Source organism: Trichechus manatus, unplaced genomic scaffold, assembly GCF_000243295.1.
Source record: "Trichechus manatus latirostris isolate Lorelei unplaced genomic scaffold, TriManLat1.0 scaffold00019, whole genome shotgun sequence".
NCBI classification, from domain to species: domain Eukaryota; kingdom Metazoa; phylum Chordata; class Mammalia; order Sirenia; family Trichechidae; genus Trichechus; species Trichechus manatus.
The window spans coordinates 12,768,229-12,793,396 of record NW_004443955.1 but is presented as its reverse complement, the minus strand read 5'-3'; the positions used below and the strand labels follow the sequence as shown (position 1 = coordinate 12,793,396).

Sequence of the window (25,168 nt, the reverse complement as noted above, 5' to 3'; positions counted from 1 at the left end):
TCAGGATACAAGATAAACATACAAAAATCAGTTGGATTCCTTTACACCAACAAAGAGAACCTCGAAGAGGAAATCACCAAATCAAATACCATTTACAATAGCCCCCCAAAAGATAAAATACTTTGGAATAAATCAAACCAGAGACATAAAAGACCTATACGATGAAAACTACAAGACACTACTGCAAGAAACCAAAAAGACCTGCACAAGCGGAAAAACATACCTTGCTCATGGATAGGTAGACTCAACATTGTGAAAATGTCAGTTCTACCCAAAGCAATTTACAGATACAATGCAATCCCAATCCAAATTCCACCAGCATTTTTTAATGAGATGGAGAAACAAATCACCAACTTCATAGGGAAAGGGAAGAGGCCCCAAATAAGTAAAGCATTACTCAAGAAGAAGAACAAAGTGGGAGGCTTCACACTACCTGATTTTAGAACCTATTATACCGCCAAGGTAGTCAAAACAACCTGGTACTGGTACAACAACAGATACATAGACCAATGGAACAGAATTGAGAAGCCAGACATAAATTCCTCCACCTATGAGCGGCTGATATTTGACAAAGGTCCAAAGTCCATTAACTGGGGAAAAGATAGTCTCTTCAACAAGTGGTGCTGGCATAACTGGATATCCATCTGCAAAAGACTGAAACAAGACCCATACCTCACACCATGCACAAAAACTAACTCAAAATGGATCAAAGACTTAAATATAAAATCAAAATGATAAAGATCATGGAATAAAAAATAGGGACAACACTAGGAGCCCTAATTCATGGCATAAACACAATACGAAGCATAAGTAATAATGCACAAGCACCAGAAGAGAGACTAGATATATGGGAGCCCCTAAAAATCAAACTCTTATGCTCATCGAAATACTTCACCAAAAGAGTAAAAAGACAACCTACAGACTGGGAAAAAACTTTTAGTTATGACAAATCCAATCAGTGTCTAATCTTTAAAATCTACAAGATACTGCAAAACCTCAACAACAAAAAGACAAATAACCCAATTAATAAATGGGCAAAGGATTATGAACAGGCACTTCGCCAAAGAAGATATTCAGGCAGCTAACAGACACATGAAGAAACGCTCACAATCAACAGCCTTTAGAGAAATGCAGATCAAAACTACAATGAGATATCATCTCACCCCGACAAGGCTAGCGTTAATCCAAAAAACACAAAATAATAAATGCTGGAGAGGTTGTGGAGAGACTGGAACACTTATACACTGTTGGTGGGAAGGTAAATTGGTACAATCACTTTCGAAATCAATTTGGCGCTTCCTTAAAAAGCTAGAAATAGAAGTACCATACAATCCAGCTGTCCTGCTCCTTGGAATATATCCTAGAGAAATAAGAGCCGTCACACGAATAGATTTATGCACAACCCATGTTCATTGGAACACTTTCATAATAGCAAAAAGATGGAAACAACCTAGGTGCCCATCAAGAGACAAATGGATAAACAAATTATGGTATATCCACACAATGATAAAGAACAACTATGAAGCCGTGAAACATAACATGGAGGAAGCTGGAGGTCATCATGCTGAGTGAATTTAGTCAGTCACAGGACGACAAATATTGTATAAGACCACTATTATAAGAACTCAAGAAAAGGTTTAAACACAGAAGAAAACATTCTTTGATGGTTATGAGGGTGTGGAGGGAGGGTGGGGGTTATTTACTAACTAGATAGTAGATAAGAATTACCTTAGGTGAACGGAAGGACAGCACACACTACAGGGGAAGTCAGCACAACTGGACTAAACCAAAGCTAAGAAGTTTCCTGAATACGATCAAACACTTTGAGAGACAGAGTAGCAGGGGTAGGGGTCTGGGGACCATGCTTTGCCGCTTAGCTCAAGTAGATACAAGAGACTAAATGGGCAGCTTCCATCCAGAGGTGATATGGGAAGGCAGAGAGGATTAGGAGCTGGTTGAATGGACATGGGGAATCGGGTGGAAAGGAGGAGTGTGCTGTCACACACAGTATAGGGAGAGCAATTGCAGTCAATATTTGTATGGGAAAAAATTAAGAAAAAGACTAACCCGCTTTGTGAGAACAAACAAAAAAATGGATAGAGGTTTTTTTTTTTTTTCCCCCAGTCTGTTTGAAGGCATTAGAGAGCAATCAAGGCATCCAGAACCTTTGGAGTCAAGACCCCCAAAAGAAAAAAAAATGCATTAAAGTGAACCCTTTATTTCTAGTTAACACTTTATTGAGGAAGTACTATGAACTCTAAGTGGATAAACTCAAAGAAAACCATACTTAAATATATCATAAATTCTGCATTGGCCAATTTATAAGCAACATGAAGCCCAGAGGCTAAGAAATTGAAGTTAAGCAGAACTTTTGGCAGTCTCTAATGCTAGGAAGCATAGAGCTACAAAGTTCAGGATGAGCCAAGGAAAAGGAACCCTGGTAAATGCTCTAATATTTTATTTAAAACTACTGAATGAGGACACCCTAGGAACATGAGTAAATTGGAAATAGATCTACCTTCACAAACCCCGTGCCCACATTGAAGCAGTTCAATCATAAATTGGATTAAGGTGATCTGCCCCTACTCTAACTGCCTAATAGAAGTAAAAGTAAATCCTCTTGGGAGGAAGATAACAGTATTCTCAGCATCTACAATTTTTTATACACAACATGCGTTATTCAAAAGTTATCAAACACAAGGAGACAGGAACAAGAAAGAAAACAGACTCACAAGTGATCAAGATACTGGATTTATCAGACTTGCACTTTAAAATAACTTAAAAAAATAGATTAAAAGATGGAAATTTCTGGTAGCTAACTGGAATCCATAAAAAAGAATTAAAATTTGAGAACTGAAAAATACAATAACTGAAATTAAGAAGTAAAAAGATGTGTTTAATAACATATAGATACAGTTGAAAAAAAGCACTAGTAAACTGGAAGACATGTCAATACAAAATATCCAGAACTGTGAAGTGTCTGAGATTTTACCCTACTTGCAAGCTAATAAGCTGGCCGGCCACAGTTTCATGTGTGATGGTAGAAGATAGGATAGTCCTGGGTCAGAAATAAAGGATCGTTTACTACTCACAGTAATTGGAGTAGCTGGAGTATCAGTATTTAGGCCAGTTCTCCAATCCCCAATCGCCATAGGGTGAAGCAAATAGGTTAGATGATACTTGTACATGCAGTGGGTTGCTTTACAAGAGAGGAACCCTGAGCTACCAGACCTGAATCTTTTATAGTGGGCAATAACATGTCTGCCCTTTGCTCCAGAGGAAGACATTATCTCTATCTTCCAAGGCTGTATGCTCTTCAAACATCCTTAAAAAGACAGTACAGAACAAAAGGTAGTCAGTGCCTCACTTCACAAGCTGTGCATAAATGCAAGAGACTCACGGATAACTGTCTCCCAATAGACTGAAGCACAGAGAGGCAAGCAGATGGAAAGTATTGAAAAGAGTATGAGAGGCATATGGGATCTAGTATAAAAGTCTAGCACACTAGCGTAGTTGTAATTGTAATCCCAGAGGGAAAGAATGGGACAGAAGCAATGGCTGAGAATTCTCCAAAACTGATTAAAGACATAAAGCCACAGATTCAAGAAGTATTATGAACCCTAAGCAGATAAACTCAAAGAAAACCACATGTATGCGTATCATAATCAAACTGCTGAAAGACAAAGAGAAAATATTAAAATCAGACAGAGGAGGAAAAAAAAAGATATTACATTCACAAAGAAGCAGAAATAAGAATGACAGCTGAATTCTTAAAGGAACCGATGGAGGCACTTTAAAGTGCCGAAGGAAAATAGCTGCTGACCTAGAGTTTTATACCCAGTATAAATATCCTTTAAAACAATGAAGGCACATGATGACATGTTCAAACAAAAATTGGCAGAAGTGCCATTTAAAAAATACTAAAGGAATTTCTTCAGGCAGGAGGATAAAAACTCGTTGCCGTCGAGTCAATTCTGACTCGTAGCGGCCTTATAGGATGAGTAGAACTTCTCCATAGGGTTTCCAAGGAGCAGCTGGTGTATTTGAATTGCTGACCTTTTGGTTAACTGCCAAACTCTTAACCACTTTGCAGCCAGGGCTCCAGAAGGATAAAAATCCTTCTGAAATGTAGGAAGAAATGCAGAAAGGAGGCAACAGCATGGAAAGGGTAAATTGACTGATTTACAAAACGATAATAATAATGACTTACAAGGTTTTAAATATTTCAGGGAGGAAGTAAGATAAGGGTATATTGGAATATTTTAACTATCTTTCAGTGTCTGAAAATAGTAAGAATACTAATTTGCATTAGACTCTAATAAATCAAGAATGCATACAGTAATCTCTAAGAAAAGTACCAAAAGAATAAAAATGCATGACTGGTAAACTAATAAAAGAAAGAAATAGAATATTAATTTAAGAAAACTTGACTCTCCAATAAGAAGACAAAAAGGGAGCTGGAAAAAAAAGGAAATGCAACAGGTGGTATAAATAGAAAATAAATAATAAAATCGTAGTTTAAACTCAAATGTGAAATTACATTCACTATAAACAAACTAAGGGAATGAGAAATGAGTAAGCCCAGGTTAAGAGCCTGGGTGGCACAAGTGGTTGTGACAGGCTGCTAACCTAAAGGCTGGCACTTTGAACCCACCCAGTGGCACTGCAGCAAAGGCCTTCCAAACTGCTTCCGTAAAGATTACAGCCAAGAAAACCCTATGGAGCATAGTTCTACTCTGTAACGCGTGGGATCGTCATGAGTGGAGGCCAACTCGACAGCAGCTAACAACAAACTCAGGTGGGGAAAGAGTGAAAGGATTGCATAGAAGTGGACAGAGAGTAGGAAAGAGACTAAGTTTAATTCAGGGGACAATGTGAGGGGCCTGAGTGCTGAAGCCCCAGTGGTGCAGTGGTTAAGCACTCGGCTGCTAACCGAAAGGTTGTTGGTTTGAACCTACCAGCTACTCCATGGGAGTCTGCTCCCGTAAAGATTACAGCCTTGGAAACCTAATGGGACAGGTCTATTATGTCCTATAGGGTCGCTATGAGTCAGAATCTACTCAAGGCAACAGTTTTGGTTCGGGTGCTGAAGAAAGGAAGGGACCACATCATAGGGGACTTACCTGTCTGGGATAGCCATTCCAGACCTCCCAAAGGTCATATAGCCAAGGTTTCTGAAAATACAAAGAGAAGAAATAAGTTTGTCAGGGTCAAAGGCTGATTTCAGCACATAATATAAACTCTTCTTGATGACATTTATAAGGGGCAAAGATGCACAGTAATACACACTTTTGCAATATCCCTGCTGCTACAGTTCCATATATTTATTCCTGTGAAGATATTTCTATGTATTCCTATACAACACTTATGTGAAAGTCACTACTTCTAATGAATCTGAAATCACTAAACAGTGCTGCCTCAAGAAGGAAATTGTTTCAAACAAGTGAATCTAGTAACAAAATTATTTTTGAGCCAATTAGATTACTGCTTCTGTAGCAATAAAATATAAAAATCTTGAGAGAAATCTCTAAAAGCTGGTTATCTTATTGAAAATATTATATCCTAAAGCAATTCCCAGGCAACAAGTGGTATAATTAGAAAATAAATAGTAGGATGGTAGGTTTAAACTCAAATATATAATTACATTCACTATAAACAAACTAAAGGAAGGAGACAAGTGACAGGTGAATAGGGATGAGTAAGCTCAGGTTAAGGAGCCTGGGTAGCACTTATTGAAAGTATTATATTCTAAAGCAAATCACAGGCAAGATTTTAAAATTTAAAGACAACTTCCAATCAAAGATATCACAAAGACAACTTACATCATAAAGAAATGCAATTCCAGCCACAGTCAACATTAAGTAAAATGCAAATCGCCAGCTGCCAAAAGAAAGAAAAGTCTTTACTCCCTTGCAAAGGTAATTGACATCTGAGGAGAAAACATTTGGCATGGCAGAGTTTGTACAAAACACATTCTGCAGTCAAAGTAATTTAAGCTCATATGCTGGCTCTCCCATTTACTAGATATCTGTAACCTTGAGTAAAGGTTCCTGGGTGGCACAGTTTGTGCTTGGCTGCTAACTGAAAGGCTGGCAGTTCAAACCACCCAGCAGCACCTCAAAAGAAAGGTCTGGTGATCTGCTTCTGTAAAGATTACAACCAAGAAAACCTTATGGAGCTCCGTTCTATCCTGTAACACACAGGGTGGCCCTGAGTCAGAATCGACTCCCCGACAACAGGTTTTAACCTTGGGTAAGTCACTTAACTTCCTCATCTCTAAAGCAAAGGAGGAGGGGAACTTATCTCAAAATGTAAAAAGGATTAAAGTTAATTTGTGAAAACATTGATCACATTTTGTCTAGTATGAAGTGAGCAACAATAAATGGAAGTTATTATTACTATTAAAATGCCTAGCACAGTTCCTGACACACAAATGATGGTTGATATTATCATCACAAGAAAGAATCTAATTATAGTCTAATCACTTATTTTACCCCATTTAATTCCCAGTAAAAAGGTTTAATGTGGTCAGACTTTATCCTTGTCTCCTAAAAGTATATTTTGAAAAAAAGTATTTTTCTCGAGTATGGAGAAAAACCTATAGATTAAAAGACTTAAAAGACATAACTACTGTTTTAGTTATCTAGTGCTGCTATAACAGAAATACCACAAGTGGATGGCTTTAACAAGCCGAAACTTACTCTCTCACAGTTTAGGAGGCTAGAAATCCGAATTCAGGGTGCTAGCTCCAGGAGAAGGCTTTCTCTCTCTCTGTTGGCTCTAGGGGAAGGTTCTCGTCTCAGTCTTCCCCTGGGTCTAGGAGGTTCTTAGCCCAGGGACCCAGGGTCCAAAGGATGTTCCTGACTCATCTTTCTTGGTGGTAGGAAGTTCCTCTCTGCTCACTTCTCCCTTCTTTTATCTCTTGTAAGAGACAAGGTGACACAGGCCACACCTCCAGGGAAACTCCCCTTACATCAGATCAGGGCTGTGACCTGAGTAAGGGTATTGCACCCCACCCTAATCCTTTACAATTGATTGGCTGATCACGCCAGATCACATCATTACATCATTATGTAACTGCCAAACCACTGAGACTCACAGCTCAGGCAAGTTGACACATATTTTGGGGGGACACAATTCAATCCATGACACTAACCAATTGCAATATATGGACCTTATTTAGATCATGATTCAAATAAACAAACTGTGAAGAAAAGTATAAGATAATCAAGGAAACTGGAACACTGATTAGATATTGGTTATTGTTAAGTGATTTTTTTTTTCCAGTATAGTACTGGTATTGCAATTATGTTTAAAATAAAGAGTTCTTATCTTTTAGAGATACATACTAAAATACTTACAAATGAAATGATACAATGTCCGATGTTTGCTTCAGAAGTAATCTGGGGTGGGAAAGAGTAGTAGGTGGGGGTATAGATGACACAGAATTGACCTTGAGTTGACAATTGTTAAAGCTAGTGATGGGCACACAGTTCATTATACTAGTCTTTCTAATTCTGTATATGTTTACAATTTTCCAAAGTAAAAAATTTTAAATTCCTGATATTTTACCAAATGGTTGCTAAAGCAAAAATAATATTAAAAGCAATATTTGTTCCTTATATTTGTATAATGCTTTAGAGTGCTTTCCTCAACATGCTTGTAAGATAAGTAGGAAATAGGAATATAGGCATATACCCATTTTGTAGATGAAAAATCAGGCTCAAACAAATGAGGCCATTTTCCCAATTGATGTAGGTAAGAAGCGGTAAAGCTGAGACTGAGGTGCAGGTCTTAGGACTCTGAATTCAGGAGTGTTTCCTGAATATTATTATTGCCTCTAAGCTAGATGACAGTTCAGTTACTCAGAAAGCTGAACCATGAAAATATCCAAAGGGCACTTTACAAAATGAAAATGGAGACCTGTTTGAACTTGCTTTGTTTATCATTGGTCCTGGTATGGTACCTGCTTAGATGCAGAAAGCAGTTCCACGTTTCCCTGAGTTATCTTGGCCAAATAAGAATCCAAAAAACAGCATCTAAGACTAGCCAGCCCACAAATGAAGCCATGAGTCTGGGTGGTACATTTCATTTCATTTGTTTCTCTAACATATATTGACTTTCTGACTCTGCGAACCACACGTGTTATCTTCACAACAACGTATGAAGTAGGGACCATAATTATCCTTTTTTTCACAGATTGTTGCTTAATTCTCACAATAATCCTGAAAAGTAGGTGAGATGGATACTAATAAGGAAACTAAGGTTCAGAGAGTTCACATAACTAACCCAAGGTTGTACAATAAGAATTAGTAAAAACTAAGTTGCACGTTTTCAAGACTAGTCCCACTCAGGTTTCATTACACTATGCCCATGGTTCTCAAAGTGTGGGCCAGGAATCCCTGAGGGTTCCCAAGACCTTTTCTGGGGGTCCATGAGGTCAAAAAGATTTTCATAATAACACTAAAAATGTTATTTGTCTTTTTCACTGTCATTCCTTCACAAGGGGGCACTGGCATTTTCCAGAGGCTACCTGACATGTGATTGCATCGTTGTTCTGATAGCTAATGCATGTATGTCTGTGTAGTCTCACGTTTTATAAGTGTCTCGATTTTAATTTATAACACAATAAATATCAATATGTATAGCACACATAGACAAAAGCTTTTTGTGACCTTCAAAATTTTTTTGAGAACTGCTGCACTTCACTGATACTAAGATGAATTCTGATTTACTTGTTCATGCCATTTTACTTGCTGCAAGTGAACCTAAGGTAGTAAAATCTTCCTTTTTACCAAAACATAACTGCGGAAAAAAAATAATTTTTCAGGAAAGAGAAAATGACTTGTTAGGCTAACATGGTAAAAGTGGAAGATGGACTGCAGGGTGCAATCAGGGGAGGAACTGGACAGAGTGAACTTGGGCCAGCAGTGAAAGAAGCTGACAACCAAATGTGGGCTCATCGTGGGAGAGGCAGGAGGAAGCAGGCAGAGGACCTGCCGCCAGGTCAGCTTAGGCCAGGAGGCAGTCCACCAGTCAGCAGAGTGCCTCCCATAACCACTGGGATAGCACCGCTGCCTATACATTTCAGGCTCTTGGACACTACAGTGTAATGTTATAATAAATGTCTTATTCCTAGGTATAAGTGTTTATTTTAAAAAGAAAATTGGTTAGCTAATATGAATTTGATTTAAGAAAAAAAAACCCACTATGGATAGAAATGCCATTAAACAGGGCTTTGTTGTTGTTGTTGTTGGATGCCATCGAGTCACGAGTCATAATTAAAGGAAGTAACCAAAGAAACAATACACTCAGCCTGGGGGTGCACATTTTGTGCTATGATTTCTGTAGCGAAGTCTGTAACTGACGGGAAAAAAGGGTAGTCCTTGTATAATTAAACAGCTTGGCATTTTGCTTTAGTCTATCCATTTATTCCATAACTTTTAACAGTTATCTGACTTGGAGAAAATTTGCAACATTGCTAAAGAATAAGGCAGAGCTTAAATTTTATTTAAATGTATTGAGTGTATTGTTTCCTGAATATACTATACAATTTCTTGCTTTGGGCTTTTGCCTTACTTGAAACATGCTGCCCGCAGACACTGCTTCCTTTTCTTATGGAAACAACCCATTCTTCAAGATCTAGCTCATGTCTCATCTCCTCTAAAAAGCCTTTCTCTGACTTCTCGAGCCATATTAATGCATCTCCTCTGAATCCCATGGTACATCTAAACACGGCCATGTATCTGCTGGCATACATCCCATCTGCCATCGGGGTGGAATAACAATAGATACTATAGTTTCATATGTGATAGTCTGGTCTCCCTCAGCTCTGTAAGGCTGTGACCATGCCTTACGCTTTTACTTCCCTCTTAAAATCTGGAACTGTATACAAACTAAGGTAGTGCTAAGTACAGAGAAGATACGTAACATGCTTGTCTGCACTGACTGACTGACTGTAAGGGTAATTCAACGTCTCCTCCTCTTGCTTCCACTCGGTGGCAGACTTTCAGTGGACTCACTGACACAGGCAGATCCACAAACGTGTGTTTGGGCCCTGTTGATCCAAATGGTTATTTGGCGTAGGAGACTCTCTGCTTGCTAAGAGGTACGGGAGCAGAAAGAGCATCAGAATAAGAGTGAGAAGACTTGAGTGCAACAGTCCCTCAAACAGGTAGGTGACCTTATGTTCTTTTAAACTAGATGGATGTGTAGTTTCTCATTTCTTAAATGGGGCTAACCCCATGTTTCCTGACTGCCTCACACTGTTGGTGGGAGGATCAAACAAACATTATTTATAAACAGTAAAGCATGATAACGTATAAGAGATTATCAGAGAATTTCACTGGAATATGATTCACTCAGAGAATTAGTCCCTTCTCAGTGAATTTACTTAAGATAAGAACCATTTGCTCTCGAGAATGAATGGCAGCAGGGAAAAAGGGAGATGTAATGTATGAGTCGGAGTCCTGGTGGCACAGTGGTTAAGAGTTCGGCTGCTAACCAAAAAGTCACAGTTCAAATCTACCAGCCATTCCATGGAAATCCTATGGGGCAATTCTATTCTGTCCTATAGGGTCGCTAGGAGTTGAAATCAACTCGACAGCAATGGGGCTTTTTTGTTTTTTAAAATGTGAGATCAGCTCCACTTTGTACCTTTTTTTTTTTTTTGGTAATAGTTCAGAGAGATACAATCTGCCAAGCTGGCATCAGTGGCAACACAATATTAACCAGTCTTTAAAGTCAGACAAATCACACAGAAGCTATCAGAGAACAAATCAGACCATATACCTTAAGCCACTGTGGAAAAGGCAATGGAAGCTTTTAAAGAGAAATTAGTGTTTGTTTCGAGACACCCTGACATCAGCAGGTGTCACAACTGGATTTCTAGTACTCAGAAACTCATAAGTAAATTAAAAGAAGTCTTTAAAGCTTAGCATTCCCATAGGCTCTCTGTTTGTTTATTTGAGAGTCTTACGTCAGCTCCCTGTTCATTTCACCCTCAAAATAAAAATATCTGATGAAAGTCACTAGACAATATGAGGACCTTAAGAAATAGGCAGAAAGCAGAAATGCAGCATCCAACACAACCCAACTAACCCATTTGTCTGATTTACTGAAGGGGAAACAAAATAAAAGCAATGACCTAGTCCACTTTTTTTGCACAGGTGTCAGTTCTGCCACCAAGAGAGTGACCTAAAGTACTACAACATTCTACAGGGGGAAAAAGCAAAACTCAAATGAAGCAAAAAATTAATCCAATGCATCTGCACTGCTCTCAGAATATATTTAAAGAAAACAGTTCTGTGGTAACAATCCTATTTGATGCCCCAGCCCAACCTGATCCTCTTGCTAAACCAACTGGGAAACCAAGAGGAACTGGCTTCCCAATCCACAGGGAGGAGCTGGGATAATGATCCAACACACATCCTCTCCAAGATTCTCTGCTCTTATAATTACAGTGTGATTGGAAACAGGTGATAAAGTCTTACGACATGAGGCCAATCTCTACCCTAAAAAAGATAAAGTTAAGACATTTTTATGATTTTTCTAGACTTCAGGATAAGTACAGAATACCTCTCGTTCATTTTAGGGAGTTCATAGCTTGCAAAGCACTTTCCATGGATTTTCTCATTTTACAAGAATGCTAAGGGGTAGGTAAAGGAGGCACTATTATCCCCATTTTATAGAGAAGGAAATGGAAACCCAGAGAGTAAATGAGTGACTAGCCTAAAACATGCTACTGATAAGTGACAGAGCTGGGTGTGAACCCTTCTTCTGTTCCAACTTCAGTATTCTTTCTGAGATGACCATTCTGCTCCCTATAAAATAATAGCATTTCAAGGGCTTTGACTCTCCTTACCAAGCTTCCTGGAACTTCTTTATCCTGCAAGGCCTCTCTTGATTCCGTCGACTCCTAAACCATCTTTCAACCTGGCGCTCTGTCAAGTTACACTTCTTTGCCAGGCCATAAATATCTGTCTGAAAAGGGATGAAACAATTGAATGAATGATAGAGAGCACAGTTAGATTGGCAGGCTGTCAAGAGACAGTGAGGTCAGGTTCTGAGAACTTGCGTACTGGAGATAAGAGAGATTCTGCCATGAGATCTTGAGCCAGTGAATTTACCTCTTTTGCTTATGGAATCACAAAATTCAAAAAAGGAAAGTTAGCATCCTAACACTCTGAATTCCTAAGAAAGACCAGTTCTCTATAGATTGGTTCAAGTTGTATATGTGAGTTCACTCATTGCTTATTTTTTCAGTGCTCTTAAGCGCATGGTAGAGTGGTATAGTTTAAGATGTTGATCAAATCCAATCTCCTCACTTTTCATATGAGGAAGCTGAAATCCCAAATGTTTTAGTGCTTTGTCCAAGATCTAAAATTAATATCAAAATGAGGACAACAACTGAGATTAGTGTGAGCTTTCAGTTATATCATATGCTCTCTCTAGTAGCTCCAGAAGATAATGCAGGAAAGACTTCAACAGATGTTGGCCACCCACTTCCACATTTCATCAGATATAGAGCTTACTTCAAACTAACCCAAACTAATTCCAAACATGAAAAACAATGATTGTGACAACAACAAAAAAAACGATGGTTGCTTCTCTTCTGGAAAGTCGAAGTTGTGGGCTATGATTTAAAATTAGAAACAATATTGATAATAGACTAGCTCAAAGGTCACAAACTCAAAGACCTGCTAGGGCCAAACAAGAAACATAAATGACTAAGTGGATCAGGTGTGTTTCATAATGGGATTTTAAGTTGTATTCTTTCAACACAGACATGTTTCACATGTTAAACCTATGGCGCTACTCATCACTTCCACAAAGAAATATATTCTCCAACTGTTTTTGAAATACCAACCTGCTTAATATTTCCCTTTTCCAACATGAGTACAAGATGTATTTCTTAATCTAATATGAAAAAATAAAATTGCATAACAATGATCTTCAGCTTCAGAGTTCAGGAAATCAGTAGGAGCTGTATGAATGCAGCAAATGGAAAAAGCATACGCCCTTTCCAAAAGGGACAGCAGGGCCCAGGCTCTAGGTGATGGCTGCCAGAGGGAAAGTGCAGTCCCAGAATTTTAATGTGAAATTGCTGGTTTTTAAAAATGTTGACCAATGTCTCAAAGAAAAGTTAAAGTATTGTCGACCCTACATTGTGAAAACCAAACAAAGCCAACATGTGGGCCAGATGGCTGGACATCCAACCGTTTGTGATGAGCAGTATAGTTTCTGCTAGGTTACCATGTATCGCTCATATAATTGTTCAGGTACACACGGCAACAGTAGGTAAACTTCAAAGAGAAGCATAAGACTGGCAAACGAGTAACTGCAGCTTCTCCATATTTCCCTCCCAAACTGCTAGGCCATAACTGAATCTGAAGAGAAGGAAAGCAAAGCAAAACAAAAACAGGATGTAGCCCATACCATACTGTTTTCCTGTAAATTGCCCTCTCTACTACCTGTTCTTTTATCAGCCAAGCATTCACCTGGTTTTTGAGGCAACTGAGTTGGTGACTATTTTTTGGTGCCTACTTGTAGGAAGGAGCTCTGGTGGCGCAGTGGTTAAGCGCTCAACTGCTAATCGAAAGGTCAGCAGTTCAAACCTGCCAGCTGCTCCGTGGGAGAAAGACACTGTGGTCTGCTTCTGTAAAGATTACAGCCTTGAAAACCCTATGCGGCAGTTCTACTCTGTCCCATAGGGTCCCTATGAGTCGGAATCCACTCAACAGCACCTAACCACAGCAACAACTTCTTGCAGGCATCGTGCTAAACGCTGGAGATCTAAAGGAACAAGACTGATATGGGCCTCATCTTCACAGGTGATATGGATTGAAGAGTATCCCTGAAAAAGTGTGTCAACTTGGCTAGGCCATGATCCTCAGTATTGTATGATTGTCTACCATGCTGTCATCTGATATGATTTTCCTATGTGTTGTGAATCCAATCTCTATGATGTTAATGAGGCAGGATTAGCAGCAGTTATGTTAATGAGGCAGAACTCAATCTACAAGATTAGTTTGTATCTTGAGTCAATCTCTTTTGAGATGTAAAAGAGAGAAGTGAGCAGAGAGACAGGGGGGCCTCATGCCACCAAGAAAACAGCGCCGGGAACAGAGTGTGCCCTTTGGACCCTGGGTTCCTGTGCCGAAAACCTCCTAGAACGGAGGAAGACTGATGACGGGGACCTTCCTCCAGAGCCAACAGAGAGAGAAAGCCTCCCTGTGGAGCTGGCACCCTGAATTCGGACTTCTAGCCTACTAGACTGTGAAAGAATAAGCTTCTGTTTGTTAAAGCCATTCACTTGTGGTATTTCTGTTATAGCAGTACTAGATGACTAAGACAACAGGGTAAAGTCTGTCTAGTGAGGAAGTCAGAAAATAAGACAATTAATTATAATAAAATAGTATGAGGGCTAAAATAAAAAAGTATAGGATACCACAGGACCTAACTTTATGTTGTCATTTCCTGGATGTTACAGCCCTTGGAAAGAGAGGATGAAGAAGGGAAGTGTCCTGGCAGAGGCACCAGCATGTGAGGTGGTCTGGAGATGAGAGCATGGGTGAGCAAGGAATACCTGAGGAACAGAAAGAAGCCTCATATGGCAGAAATATACAAAGATCAGAGGCAGAAAGATGTGGCTAGGCAACTTCAAGGAAGGCCCTGTCTGGAATGTGTCTTGTGGGTTAGAGGTGTTTGCATTTGTAAAGTCTCCTCTTGCAGTGGTGTAAGAATGAATAAGAGTGAGTCTGGAGGCAGACACTGTATTCACTTTCCTCTTTTTTCCTAGGTGTCTGTGCTCAATAGTGAAGGCCTCGCACTCTAGGCTGAACAGGTTTGGAGGTCTGGACGCACTAACCTAAAGAGCATCATTCTCACACTCCGCTGAAGGAAGGAGAGACCACGGCAGGCATCAAGGCAAAAAAAAAAAAAAAAAAAACATGGTAGAAAGGGCAGGAAAGTGAAAACAGAAGATCCAGTTCTGCTACCTCCTAGCTATGCAGCCTTGAGCACTGTACTTAAATTCTGACCCAGTGAATAATGGGGATATTAACAATGATGGTGTGTGCTATCTACCTCACAAGAATGGTTTAAGGATACAGGGGTGTCCTAGATGTGAAAGTGCTATATAAACTGTGTGGTGTTATGTACTGCTGCATATTTTTATGGCCAAACACAGAAAAGAGATAATGGACTAAAAGTCATTTAAGGAAAAAGTATTCCTTTACTTCTTAAGCAATGTACACACATGAACAGATTCCCCAAAACGGAGGATATAATTCTAGGAATTCTCCTCCAATAAAGACGGATGTTGCTTGGTCCACAACATAACATATTCTGAAATGCCACAGCACTGTATTCTGTAAGTTCTTAGACTGCAAGGGCTCTGGGTCTAGCTTGCCTGTTTCAAATGTTTTATTCACTCATTCATTCAAAAATACGTATTGAACCTCTACTATGTGCCAATGCATCAAATCTATTCTTGAAGTGGTCTCTAAATTCAGGTGGGATACACTTAAGGTCAAATTTTGGCTCTCATGGACTTGCTCTAATTTTCTTCAGTTTCAACTTGAACTTGCATTATGAGCAATTGATGGTCTGTTCTGCAGTCAGCCCCTGGCCTTATTCTGACTGATGATATTGAGCTTTTCCATCGTCTCTTTCCACAGATGTAGTCGATTTGATTCCTGTGTATTCCATCTGGCAACGTCCACATGTATAGTCTCTGTTTACATTGCTGAAAAAGGTACTTGCAATGAAGAAGTTGTTGGCCTTGCAAAATTCTGTGATGAGATCTCTGACATCATTTCTATTACCAAGGCCATATCTTCCAACTACCAGTCCTTCTTTGTTTCCAACTTTCCCATTCTAATCACCAGTAATTATCAATGCAACCTCATTGCATGTTCAATCAATTTCAGACTGCAGAAGTTGGTAAAAATCTTCAATTTCTTCATCTTTGGCCTTAGTGATTGGTACATAAATTTGAATAATAGTTGTATTAATTGGCCTTCCTTGTATGCGTATGGATATTATCCTATCACTGACAGCGTTGTACTTCAGCACAGATCCTGAAATTTTCTTTTTGACGATGCATTGTATTCCTCTTCAAGTTGTCAGTGCCTAGGATATCAATGTGTATGCATTCCATTTCATTTTTCACAATTTCCAGTTTTCCTAGATTCATACTTTGTACATTACACGTTATGATTATTAATGGATGCTTGCAGCTGTTTCTTCTCATTTTGAGTCGTGTCACATCAGGAAATGAAGGTCTCGAAAGCTTGACTCCATCCACATCATTAAGGTCGACTCTACTTTGAGGAGGCAGCTCTTCCCCAGTCGTATTTTGAATGCGTTCCAACCTGAGGGGCTCAACTTCTGGCACTAAATCAGACAATGTTCCACTGCTATTCATAAGGTTTTCACTTGCTAATTCTTTTCAGAAGTAGACTGCCAGGTCCTTCTTCCTAGTCTGTCTTAGTCTGGAAGCTCAGCTGAAACCTGTCCGCCATGGGTGACCCTGATGGTATTTGAATACCAGTGGCACAGCTTCCAGCATTTCAGCAACACGCACTGAACACTAATGACTGAAGACCAAACAAGTTGTGGAATGACATCAAGGCCATCATACATGAAGAAAGCAAAAAGTCATTAAAAAGACAAGAAAGAAAGAAAAAATCAAAATGGATGTCAGAAGACACTATGAAACTTGCTCTTGAACATAGAGTAGCTAAAGCGAAAGGAAGAAACGATGAGATAAAAGAGCTTAACAGAATATTTCAAAGGGCAGCTCGAGAAGACAAAGTATTATAGTGACATGTGCAAAGATCTAGAGTTAGAAAACCAAAAGGGAAGAACACGCTTGGCATTTCTCAAGTTGAAGGAACTGAAGAAAAAATTCAGGCCTCGAGTTGCAGTAGTGAAGGATTATACGGCGAAAATATTAAATGATGCAGAAAGCATCAAAAGAAGATGGAAGGAATACACAGAGTCACTATACTAAAAAAAAACTGGTCGACATTCAACCACTTCAGAAGGTAGCATATGATCAGGAACCGATGGTACTGAAGGAAGAAGTCCAAGCTGCACTGAAGGCACTGGCCAAAAACAAGGCTCCAGGAATTGACAGAATACCAATGGAAATGTTTCAACAAATGGATGCAGCGTTGGAAGTGCTCACTTGTCTATGCCAAGCAATTTGGAAGATAGCTACCTGGACAATCGACTGGAAGAGATCTATATTTATGCCTATTCCCACGAAAGGTGATCCAACAGAATGTAGATATTATTGAACAATATCATTAATATCACACACAAGTAAAATTTTGCTGAAGATTATTCAAAAGTGGCTGTAGCAGTATACTGACAGGGAACTGCCAGAAATTCAAGCCGGATTCAGAAGAGGATGTGGAACCAGGGATATCACTGTTGATGTCAGACGGATCCTGGCTGAAAGCAGAGAATACCAGAAAGATGTTTACCTGTGTTTTATTGACTGTGTGGATCATAACAAATTATGGATAACATTGCAAAGAATGGGAATTCCAGAACACTTCATTGTGCTCATGAAGAACCTGTTCATGGAGCAAGAGGAAGTCTTTCAAACAGAACGAGGGGATGCTGCATCGTTTAGTCACGAAAGTTGTGCGTCAGGGTTGTATCCTTTCACGACACTTATTCAATCTGTATGCTGAGCAAATAATCTGAGAAGATGGATTATATGAAGAAGAACGGGGCATCAGGATTGGAGGAAGACTCATTCATAACCTGTGATATGCAGATGACACAACCTTGCTTGCTGAAAATGAAGAGGACTTGAAGCACTTACTGATGAAGATCAAAGACCACAGCCTTCAGTATGGATTACACCTCAACATAAAGAAAATAAAGATCCTCACAACTGGACCAATAAGCAACATCATGATAAATGGAGAAAAGACTGAAGTTGTCAAGGATTTCATTGTACTTGGATCCACAATCAACATTCATGGAAACAACAGTCAAGAAATCAAACGACACACTGCATTGGGCAAATCTGCTGCAAAAGACCTCTTGAAAGTGTTAAAAAGCAAAGATGTCACCTTGAAGACTAAGAGGCTCCTGACCCAGGCTGTGGTGTTCTCAGTCGCCTCATATGCATGCAAAAGCTGCACAATGAATAAGGAAGACCGAAGAAGAACTGATGCCTTTGAATTGCAGTGCTGGCAAAGAATATTGAATATACCATGGACAGCCAAAAGAACGAACAAATCTGTCTTGGAAGAAGTACAACCAGAATGTTCCTTAGAAGTAAGGATGGCAAGACTACATCTCAAAAATACTTTGGACATGTTATCAGGAGGGATCAGTACCAGGAGAAGGACATTATGCTTGGTAAAGGATCAAAAAAAGAGGAAGATCCTCAAAGAGACAGACTGACACAGTGGCTGCAACAATGGGCTCATGCATAAAACAATGATTGTGAGTATGGCACAGGACTGGGCACTGTTTCATTCTATTGTACACAGGGTCACTATGAGTTGGAACTGACTCAACGGCACCTAACGACAACAACTATGTGCCAGGCACTCTTCTAGGTGTTGGAGATTCATTAGTGAAAAAAACACGCTAAAGTTCTTGCTTTCATTCTACAAATTTTCCAGATCTGAAAATAATCCAACTTTGGCTATTATTCCAGATATAAACACCTGCTTAATAATACATCCTGAAGATACTAACAGTATATGATTTGAACTACTTTTTATTTTGTTTTGGAGCACAGATCAATCTAATTGAAAGTCAGTCTTGGCAATACTGGCTTTGTAGACATAATTGGGATAGGAATTCCCTGCAAGCGGAAGTCTCTAGAGGTACTTTTTTTAGTTAATATATGAAGCAAGCATTTATTAAACACTTACAATGCACAAAAAATTGTCAAGGTATTATGGGGAGGGAAACAAACATGATTAAGAAACAAATGATGGTCCCTTGGGATAATCATTGAGTTGGGAAAACATACAAAAATCGCTCCTGTGTAAGTCAATCTATGATAAGTACAAAATTAATGGTACAGATTACAAGTAACAAATAACATGTATTGAGCACCTGCTTTGTGCTAGGCCCTATTGCAGGTACTTTATGTACTATTCTAAGCCCTAAGATATAAGCACTACAATCGTGCTCAATTCAGAGGAGGAAACTGGGACACAGAGAGGTGAATCTGCCACCTGCATGTGCAGAATCTGCGGCAGAGCCATAGTGTGGACCCACCGGTCAGTCCTCAAGTTCCGTATTCTTAGCTACTGCACTATACACTGTACTAAGTGTTCAGAAGAAGGTTGGAGAGTGAAGGAAAAGCCTCCAGGCAGAACCGAAAGAGAAGTTTTTGGGGTTTTTTTTTTTTGGTGCCGTCGAGTTGATTCCAACTCATAGCAACGCTACAGGATAGAGAACTGCCCCATAGGGTTTCCAAGGAAGGGCTGGTGGATTTGAATTGCCGACCTTTTGGTTAGGAGCCCGAGCTCTTAACCACTTTGCAACCAGGGCGCCAAAGAGAAGTAGTAAGGCCTAAAGGAAGAGCACTGAATGGGGGCCAAGGGATCTGGCTTCTTGAGTGAAAGACAAAGCCTCTCTGACTGTGGAGCAATCTCCCACCCTCTTTGGCTCTCACATGTCTCACCTGTGAAATAAACTAGACTAGATGAGGTCTCTGCTCTAAAATTGTTTGAATCTATGAATGAGACAAGCTAGCAAACTGCAGTGCCCTAATTGACCACAATAGCTGGCTATATGTCTTAAACTGCCACATTTTCTTTAGACCTCTTCCAGAACTACATGCTTATTTGTTCTGCATCATTTCTCACAGTGTTTTTGCTGAAGAAAAGGGCTAGATAATAAATTCCACTGTTAGTACATTTTATCATGTAGCAGAATGACTGACCTGTTGGCCAGGGCTGTTGGTCTGTATCATGACTCTCTCCCAATATTACATCTTGAAGTTGTTACTGGTATATATATACATATATATATATATTTATATACATACACATACATATATATATACATACATATATATACACACACATACACACACATATATGTGTGTATATATGTACACAAACACACACACATATATATATATGATAGACACATAGCAGCACATATACAGTCACCCACAAACTGTGCAAAACCACAGATCAACATACAGGAAGTTAATATGTCTGGTATTTTAGTCCTCATAATACCACATTCTATCCTTTGGTGATAACTAGCCCCTAAACCGTATTGTATATACTGAAATATTTTTGTTTTATCAATGCAGTCTATAGTAGCTGAAGAAGCACATCCTCAGATTCATATATTCAATTGTCTTTAATGACAGGTGTTATCTACAGAACTTACCAAAGCAATGTTCTGCATTATATGCTTGGAATACTTTTTTAGTGGTAAAACCCATATCCTGAATCTCCTGAATCAGCGCAAAAGTTTTTTTAGTACCCCCAAAACTGGCTTACCTCAGCCATAAATTAAGCAAAATGCTATCTGTATTACATTGGCCAAGTTAATGTGTTTTGGGGGTTATTTTGATTCCACATCTGAGCTCACTAAAAAAGTCATGTACTTTGCCCTTCTCTCTTAGCCTGCCAAGTTCTAGTATTTTTAAGCTATAGGCATTTTACTAACCGACTTTTTGTTGTGTTGATCTGTTACACAAATAAATACTGCCTCAATTTTATAATCTAGGAGCAATATATATTAGTAATCTTAATTATTTACTTCATTTTCTTGGTTTAGTAGATAAAGCTTTCTAATACTTTGGGGGTGACATATGATATTTTTTTCTCTTATCCGATTTAAATGTCCAAATTATGTCTACTTTAAGCCATACTGTATTGTCAAATGAGTTAGAACAATGACTACAAATAAAGCTTCAGCCTTTGAAAAACATTTTTTAATATTCTATTCACAGATTTAAAAAGTCACTGAAGTATAGTATAAAGAGAACTGGACAAGAAATCATGAGCTGGGTTCCAGCTTTCACCTTGTACAGCTATTTCCCCTCACTGGGCATTAGCTGCCTTATCTCAATCATGAAAACGAAAGGTTACCTAATCCCTAAATCTCGTTCAGCTTGCAGGTACGATAATTTTATTAATAAAATGTTTTTTTTCTTAGTTTTCTTTTAACTGTCACATGGTCATTTTCTCTCTGTAGCAGGAAAACTTAATAAGGACCAAATTTTCTAGATTATTTTACAAATACAAAAAAAGCAGCTAGAGCAAGTAATAGATAGTATAGCACATTCTTCATATTTTGTCCAGTATTATGAAACTGAGTTTCTCTCAAACAGAAATAGAGAAGAATAACAAGGATTCCCTGAAGTAGTCTAAATTTTCATAAACACAGCTAAATAATTTTTCCTTTGAAAATTGTAAAATGATGCTTAGACATTATTATTACGAATGGTAACAACAGTATTTAGATGAAGGAATGTAGTTTAGAACACATGAGAATAGGGAACATGTGAAGATGGCTTGTCAATCTGTCTCTGCTTTAGGAAAAAGAGGTCAAACACAGAGGCTATGTTATATGCCTGAGGGCAGAACAAGTTAGAGACAGGGTTGGCTGGCCATGAACTGGACACTATACCTCCTGCTACATGGTCAAAGGTCAACATCCCTTCTTTGTGCAGGAAACCCGCCAGACCAAGGATAGACAGAGTCACAGTGAAGCTACTGAAATCAGCAAATAAAGTTCAGGACCCTTAAAAATCTGTCTATCTGAGGCAGGGCCAAGATGGCAGAGTAGTCAGATGCTTCCGGTGGTCTTACAACAAAGACCTGAAAAAACAAGTGAATAGATTATATGTGACAAGCTAGGAGCCCTGAACTTCAAAGGCAAAGTTGAGGAATCAGACTGAATGGCAAGGGAAGGGAGAGATGGTTTGGAAGCAGCGAGGAGTTGCCAGACGTGATCCAGTGGGAGCCGGAGCCCTTCAGGCCGGATCAGCTCATGCACACAGTGAGGCTAGCAGTGGTGCTTGGGAGGCATTTTCCACATCAGGAGAGACCCAGCGGCAGACATTCTACTTGGCCATCCAGAACCAGTGAGAAGCAACACTCAATTGGCAAAAGATAAGTACTTGCGTCTGGCCTACCACGCGCATTAAAAACATCCCACTTTGGGAAAAACCTCTCTCCCATTTACCTCCCCACTCCCTGCTCTGCAGTGGGTCCAGGATGGCTTCATCAGTGATTGCCCAGTCCCCTGGGCTGGAAGTACAATCCATCACATGCCCTGAGCCATTCTCTCAGCCTTGGAGAGGGAACAAATTAACAAACAGAGGAAAAAAAAATCTGCCAGTTCCCCTAAGCCAGGAACTCAGAGTAAGCACAGCTCCTTTGCCTAGGCACAGGCGTAAGGGGTCCACAGACTTTGAGTGCCTTTCACCCCTGCATAGACTTGTGTGGGCCCATTTCAACAGCCTAGACCCTCATTACCACAGTACAGAAGGGTATATACCTGAAGTCTAACTTGAACTGTTTCAGCTATGAAGTGGCAGGTTTGTGACATTTGACACTGCTCTGCCCATTAAGCAGGGTCTTCACCTACCCACATCAGGGGCCTGAGGACTAGTGGCTCCATCTACACCACCTAGCCACCTGCGACAGGGGTCCAAGAATAAGTAGTGCCCTGCAGTCCTTACAGCCAACAGCACTGGGTGCTCATAGTCCGGCTGCAAAACCCACCCACCTACACACTCTAGGGAATAGGGAAATGCTTTCCTCCCAGACACTCCGGGGCAGGCATCAGCTCCCAGCCTTGCTCAGTGTGTGACCCCCTACTGCAGCCAGATACCTGTGCCTACAACAATCACCCATGCCAGTCTAGGACTGTAGGTGAGAGCCTGCACCACACACTTGGTGACAGACTACCTGGACACTTGAGCTGAATCCATACAAGAAAAGTAAATGGAATCCTGTGCTCACATACTCAGTAGCAGATCTAACCACCTGGTGACAGGATGTTAGAGCTTCAAACGCACCAGTAATCAAACTAGCTCACATGAGCAGCCTATTTGGGCATATCAAAAATCTGTCTATCTAAAACTGTTTTAGTACCTACTCTTGATTTTTAAAATTATTAGTGATGGCTGTCTGCATTCATCATAGGAGGAATGCTGCTTTAGAAGAAGTTTGTATTGTTTCATCTGTCATTTTCAACTATGGAAGTATAATGAAACTGGAGTGAACATTAGCCCTACCTGGACACTATTTTTTAAAACTATTAGATTAAAAACCAGTAACTTTTTGTATGATGTATAAACATGCACTGCACTACATTTTATGAAGGACAGTATCTATTCTGAAGAGCTAAACTCATAAAGATTCAATCTCTAGAGAGCGGGCAAGGACACAGAATATTTCTGAGTGTGGTGAGGCTTTGGACAAAATAAAAGACTCCTCATCATGAAAGTTACCACAGTGGTCACTATTGTAATGTATGCTGATGGTTCCATAATCATCCAAAGTGTCAGATACAGGCTACTCTGCCCTAAAGATTATCTTTTTTGATTAGTGCATTTCGTATATATCCTACCATTAAAAGTTAAGTTTTGATCTTTATACCCAATTCTTGGCATTGATTGTTAGTTTAATTATTAACATATATTTGTTATTTTATACTATAACATTTATTTGTTGTTTTTACATTATGCTTGGGATACTGTATGGCCTGTCAACAGAGCAAAGAAATGAATCAAATCATTTGCCAGTCAACTGAACAGATCTCTTGGACAGATGAGGTAAACCATAGATCACTGATTGAAACATTAAGAAAGGAGATTTTTAAATCCAATAGTAAAGAATTTGTACTTACTTGCGATGGATGTCTTGTGGAATAATTGAAAAAATTCTCTAAGACAGTATTTGGTGTAGCAGTCTTTCGAACTATTTCTTTAATGCCAAATGTTTTTGCTAGAGGTGTGGCAACAAACCTACAAAAATATGAAAGGAAAATAAGTTCAACACCTGAGAATGCACCTACAAAGACACAAGAAGACTGGAGCTGTAACTTTAGATTCCAAATGAAACATCAATTGTTTGTTCACGTTGTCATTGGGGCTACCTGCAGCCAACATCTGCCTCACTGAAGTCCAAGAAGAGCAAATCTTCAGACCTTATATAAAAGCAATAGCTTTAAAAAAATTAAAAACTTGCACAACTCTAAAAATTGTTTCATGTGAATCCGAATATATTGATACACAAAATCTAGAAATTAGGATAAGTCATTTCACTTACAGTTTCATTTTTAAGACTCCCAGGAATAAAAATAAATAATACTTAGTATTAGAAAAAGTTTTATTTAGTGTTATTGTCATAAAGAAATTAGTATGTTCCTTATTTCAAGGACTAACATATTAAAAAATGTCATGCTTCTTGGGTAAATACATAAGAATGGGATTGATGGGTTGTATGGCAAGTTTAGGAGCCCTGGTGATGTAGTGATTAAGTGCTTGGCTGCTAACCAAAAGGCTGGCAGTTTGAACCCACCAGCCACTCTGCAGAAGAGACGTGGCAGTCTGCTTTCATAAAGATTTACAGCCTTGGAAACCCTATGGGGCAGTTCTACTCTGTCCTATAGGGTCTCTATAAGTCAAAATAAAGTCAATAGCAATGAGTTTGTTTTTTTTCTTTTTTAATTAGCAAGTGTACATTTAACTTTATAAGAAACTGCCAAATTATTTTCCAAAGTGGCTGTACCATTTTGCATTCCCACCAACAATGTGTGAGAGTTCCAGTTGCTCCAGATCCTTGTCAACACTTGCTATCGTCAGTCTTTAATTTCAGCAATTCTACTGGGTGTGTACTAGTTGGTCATTGTTCATTTTTCCACTCTCATCGTTATTATGTCCTAACTTCTGCTTCCTTAGAATTTAGTTTTCTCTCTTTTACTAGTTTCTTAAAGTGGAAGGTTATTTTATTGATATGATATAATTTTTCTTTTTTAAATACAGGTATTTATAGCTATAAATTTCCCCTAAGAACTGCTTTTGCTGCATCACATAAGTTTTGGTATGTTGTATTTTCATTTTCATTTACCTTGAAGTATTTTCTAATTTACTTTGTGATTTCTTCTTTGACCAGTTGGTTATTCAGCAGTGTGTTGATTAATT

The 25,168-nt window shown here is 39.1% G+C and overlaps 1 protein-coding gene across 1 annotated transcript in view; it reads right to left on the bottom strand.

Moving 5' to 3' along the window:
* Nucleotides 1–25,168, bottom strand: part of CERS3 (ceramide synthase 3) — a 110,704-nt gene that overhangs the window by 62,607 nt on the left and 22,929 nt on the right. The window contains exons 2-5 of the mRNA XM_004372686.2: nucleotides 23,872–23,989; nucleotides 11,864–11,982; nucleotides 5,823–5,880; nucleotides 5,124–5,174 (exon numbers count right to left, since the gene is read on the bottom strand). Of these exons, the coding sequence (XP_004372743.1) occupies nucleotides 5,124–5,174; nucleotides 5,823–5,880; nucleotides 11,864–11,982; nucleotides 23,872–23,989 (346 nt within the window). The remainder of the gene's footprint in view (nucleotides 1–5,123; nucleotides 5,175–5,822; nucleotides 5,881–11,863; nucleotides 11,983–23,871; nucleotides 23,990–25,168) is intronic.